The 4,139-nt window shown below is 34.4% G+C and overlaps 1 protein-coding gene across 3 annotated transcripts; it reads right to left on the bottom strand.

Annotated features, from left to right (window-relative positions):
* Positions 1-842: 842 nt before the first annotated feature.
* NAC070 (NAC domain containing protein 70) lies at positions 843-3,436 on the bottom strand. 3 transcript variants are annotated; one of them, XM_089763613.1, is made up of 4 exons: positions 3,182-3,436; positions 1,686-1,963; positions 1,367-1,607; positions 843-1,282 (listed from the first exon to the last, which is right to left on the bottom strand). In XM_089763613.1, the coding sequence occupies exons 1-4, from the start codon at positions 3,342-3,344 to the stop codon at positions 939-941; spliced, it is 1,026 nt and encodes a 341-aa protein (XP_089619739.1). In that variant the 5' UTR covers positions 3,345-3,436; the 3' UTR covers positions 843-938. The 3 variants fall into 3 exon arrangements, with proteins under 3 accessions (XP_089619739.1, XP_022719841.2, XP_089619738.1); XM_022864106.2 differs by having other exon boundaries at positions 843-1,607; XM_089763612.1 differs by having other exon boundaries at positions 843-1,603; positions 1,688-1,963.
* Between the last annotated feature and the right edge of the window lie 703 nt (positions 3,437-4,139).

Raw genomic sequence — 4,139 nt, 5'->3', positions numbered from 1 at the left:
GTCGAACTAAGGTTATAAATTTAGGAAGTAGTCATATTTATAGATAACTCTATTATGAAAATTATCTTGCCTTAGGAAGTTATTTTGTATTGGTCAATCAATTTTTTGGCAAACAAATATTAAAAAATTTAGTAGTCATTTTATGAAAGTCGAATTATGTGAAAAAAAAATAGAATCCAATCGAAAATAGAATGAATGACAATTTATGCAAAAGATTGAATGGTATAATTTTTGGCAAAAAAAAATGGCAAATAAAATAATCAATTTAAATATAAAATGAATGATTATTTATGCAAAAGATTTAATGGTGCAATTTGATAAATGAGCGCATTGTCATTTTTTTTTTTTTTTTGCATTTTGACTGTACTCTTAAATCTTAATTTTTTTTTTGTTTTGTAAAACAATATCTATTCTTTTTATTGAATCTTAGTTAAAATTAAAATTTTATTAAAAAAATATAGATTCAATTAGATAATTAATTATAATTATATAAAAATTATTGACGATAACTTCTTGCATATCGATGATCGGATTTTCAGACTCGAGCGTTATAATATTTATTTTTCAATAGCAAATGAAACAATTTTACAATATAAATATATTAGTACTCAAAATTATTGATATAAAAAATTTTGCAAGTATTCTTTCAGTCTTATAAACTTTTAACTAATCATAAAACACTTTAAAAAATGTAAATGATAAATATAAAGGTATTACAAATTTAAAATCCTATTAATTAATCATTCAGTCTCCAAATGACATATAAATATGTGAAAAGTTTCAAATCTTTAATGGTATCCAAAGCCAAATCCCATAAAAAATATTCCGTTAAATTACTACATTACTATGAAAGTAGTTCCTTTTTCCTCGAAAGAAATATGACAAGAGCCATTTAGCTCTAGACCACATTGTGGGATTTCAATCCATAAAATTCACCACTATTTCCCATAGCTCCAAAAATCCATCTCTCCTCGTAGTGAAAGCTGGCTGATTGGGTGCACAGAGGTAGCATTTGTACTGTCCTCAAACCTCACCGCTTTGGAAGAATCTTCGTGTCCTATATGGGATGTGACCAGCCGGTCAAGCATACTCCATTCATTCATGCCCTCATCTCTTCCAGCAACGCCCATTTGTTGAGTTGGTTCACACGTGCCAACCTCTAGACCTGTCTCACAAGCTTGGTACCTAACACTTTCGCTGCCACTCTCACAATCCCTAGGGTTTGACATGAGTTGTTTAATCATGATGGGAGAGTCCGAGGTAAGAGCCATGGGGTACTCATAGCAGATAGGCTTGTGGGTTTGAAGTAGAGTTTGGGGTTGGAAAAGAGAATATTGAGGCGTTGGGGTTGGCATGTGAGGATAGTGAAGGGCTAGTTCAGCCTTGTTTAATTCAAAGTTTTGTTGAGTGTTGTGGCTGTGTTGGTGACGCACTACGTATCGGTCGCTTCTGTGGATGAAAGAGCGAGCTTGAGGTTGGCTGCTGCTTGAAGTGGTATTGACATTGAGCTGTTGATGATCTGATGAGTTAATGCTTGACCCTCCATCATCACCAACCTTGAAGAGATTCTTCTTCTTGAACACCCTGCATACCACCCATCCATCTTCCTACACATGCATGCAAATTCATATGATATATTGCATTACTAGTACATTTGTTATATGAGAGATAGGAGAGGTACTAACACTGGGGTTTCCTTGTGGATCGTCGCCATCTTCAAGCCTGTATTCATGCATGATCCAATCAGTCTTTTGGCCATGGGGAGCTCTTCCTCTGTAGAAAACAAGGGTTTTCCTCATACCGATCTTCTTGTAGGTGTTCCTGATGCACTTGTCCCTCCCTGTTGCTTTCCAAAATCCTGCATTAGTTGCCCTATTCGTCCTTGACCCTGTTGGATACTTCCTGTCCTTGTGACTGAAAAAATACCACTCGTTTTGTGGAGTCGATCCAATCTTGCATCTCTCTACAGATAGACAATATATGCAAATAAAGCTTAAACAACGGCAGCGATCAAATTCATCAGAATTAATTAGTTATGCAATTAAAGTCCTGCACTTGTTTACAGCACTGGTTTTGCTTCATTTTAACTACCTTAATTGTTCTAGCAACTTAAGAATTATTTAGAATCATTGCATTAATTGTAGACGATCCTCGATGTCGCAACCCCGTGCAGAAGACGGAACAATAATGAGGTCAATTATTTCCACTTTCCAGCGATAAATGAATGTGTTAGAAATATGTTTTTGTATCTATCCAAAATATAAAATTTCCATCTATCAGGCGAAATACATTAGTGTGACTTAGAGTTCAAAAGTGAATCTGAGTAGTCTTCGTTTTTGGCCATTAATCTGATGATCTAATTGGCATGATTTCCAAGAATTCCAGCTGGTCAAACCAGTATCAGTCTACAATATTGCAGTACTTTGAATGCAAAATTGCAGGGAAGGAAAATTGGAAACTAAAAAATATATATATTATCTAGCCACCAATTTTATAGGAAGAAAAATTATGTATTGCCAGTGATCTGTTGACAATTGTGTTTAAGCACAAACAAAGACAGGCTAGAAGTTTTGCTTGAGATACTATTCAAGCAAAAATATAAAAAAAAAATCAAAAGCAAATTCTAAGGAAGAAAATGTCTTCCATATATTAATTTTTCAATGATTAAATCTTCTTGGATTCATGTTTTACATGTCATTATAAATCAGATTACTGCTATAAATCGACAAAGACGACCTCGTGGATTTTTCTTTTTAAATCCAAATATTTTCGGCAATTTTTGCATTTTTTAGACCAAGAGAACTAATTAAGAAAACAATAGTTGACAACATAATTGTTTCGTTTATTGAGCTAATAAACGTGACCTATAACGAAAGTATTAAGAATGGTAATAAGTTTCCTACTACAGGATCTTTGCATGCCACGAGCCAAATGGATTATTGATAGAATATTAAGCTTTAATTTCGATGATCATGATTCAAGTTTAGACAACCTCAAATACCGAATAAAAATATGTAAAATTTCTTACTACAGGAGGGTTTGAAAACCATTAAAACTGAAATCGGTAAGTAGGGTAATCAAAGAATACAATTTGTCAGGAAATCTAAACTACCGTTACCACAATTTGATTTGTTGAGAATCAAGCATTCACGAGGCACTTAGGCGACGAAAATGAATTTACCTTGCAACTCCCAAGGTTCCATCTTGTTCAAGTCCACTTCTCTAATGACCTCCATGTCAAACTTCTCAAAGGACAATTTTTTCTTCAAGTAGTAGTGGAGGAGCTCTTCGTCCGTTGGATGGAACCGGAACCCAGGAGGCACTCCGCCATTGGACGAACCCATCCAGCTCTATTAATGGCAAAATATTATCGATATTCAACCAAGAAGCAGTCCAGAAACTTTTTTTTTCCTGAAACTCTCTGTAAACGTGTATATATATGTATATGCTGAGAAATGAAAGCAATCATTTTCTACGAAGAGGGGAATAAATATCAAAAGAGGTGTGTCAACAGGGGGGTGTAAAAGGAATTGTGTGAGAAAGTTGACGGCCGGTGACTACGCCGTCGGGAAGGGTTAAAGCTCGCGTAAGAAGCAAGTCTAAGTAATGAGACTATGATTAGTATTTTTTAATATATGGTTTAAACTCAAGGGCTCGTTGCTCTACATGCCTTGAAGGAGCGTGCTTTCACCATCGAGTAACTCTACATTCAACTATTTGATATTTATAGAGATTCCAAAAGGCATATATATATATATATATAGAAGAGATTCACTTATACTAATTCTTAGAATTTCTTAAACCTTTGGATAGAAAATCTTTCAGTACTAACAAAACTCAATAAAATTTCCCATGGCCAAAGAAAAATGTGAGCATACGTACTACTGTCTACCATACAGAAATGCATGTAAATATCAATGGCGGTCGAACTGAGGCAAATTATTACAGAATGATCCACGCGCTGCACAAACACTTGGGACAAGGACTACAGTCTACCAAGTTAATTAATTCAAAACTAAAATAAAATGGCAACAAACGATCCCGAGAAAATAAAATTGGCAAAAAAAATAGGGGTTATTTGATTGTTCCTAAAGCAAGGATTGGAAAAACAGCTACTAAAACTTCTTGGGAATTTCGCA

The sequence above is a fragment of the Durio zibethinus genome, chromosome 7 (genome assembly GCF_047325235.1).
Source record: "Durio zibethinus cultivar Kanyao isolate XHJ-2024 chromosome 7, ASM4732523v1, whole genome shotgun sequence".
Classification (NCBI taxonomy): Eukaryota; Viridiplantae; Streptophyta; class Magnoliopsida; order Malvales; family Malvaceae; genus Durio; species Durio zibethinus.
This window is presented reverse-complemented; position numbering and strand designations above follow the sequence as displayed.

Excerpts from the sequence above, each read along its gene's own strand:
- NAC070 (XM_022864106.2), bottom strand. The coding sequence starts at position 3,344 with ATGGGTTCGTCCAATGGCGGAGTGCCTCCTGGGTTCCGGTTCCATCCA. Across the intron at positions 1,964-3,181 it reads GGAACCTTGGGAGTTGCAAG|AGAGATGCAAGATTGGATCG; the intron begins GTAAATTCATTT and ends GTCTATCTGTAG. Across the intron at positions 1,608-1,685 it reads ATCCACAAGGAAACCCCAGT|GAAGATGGATGGGTGGTATG; the intron begins GTTAGTACCTCT and ends ATGCATGTGTAG.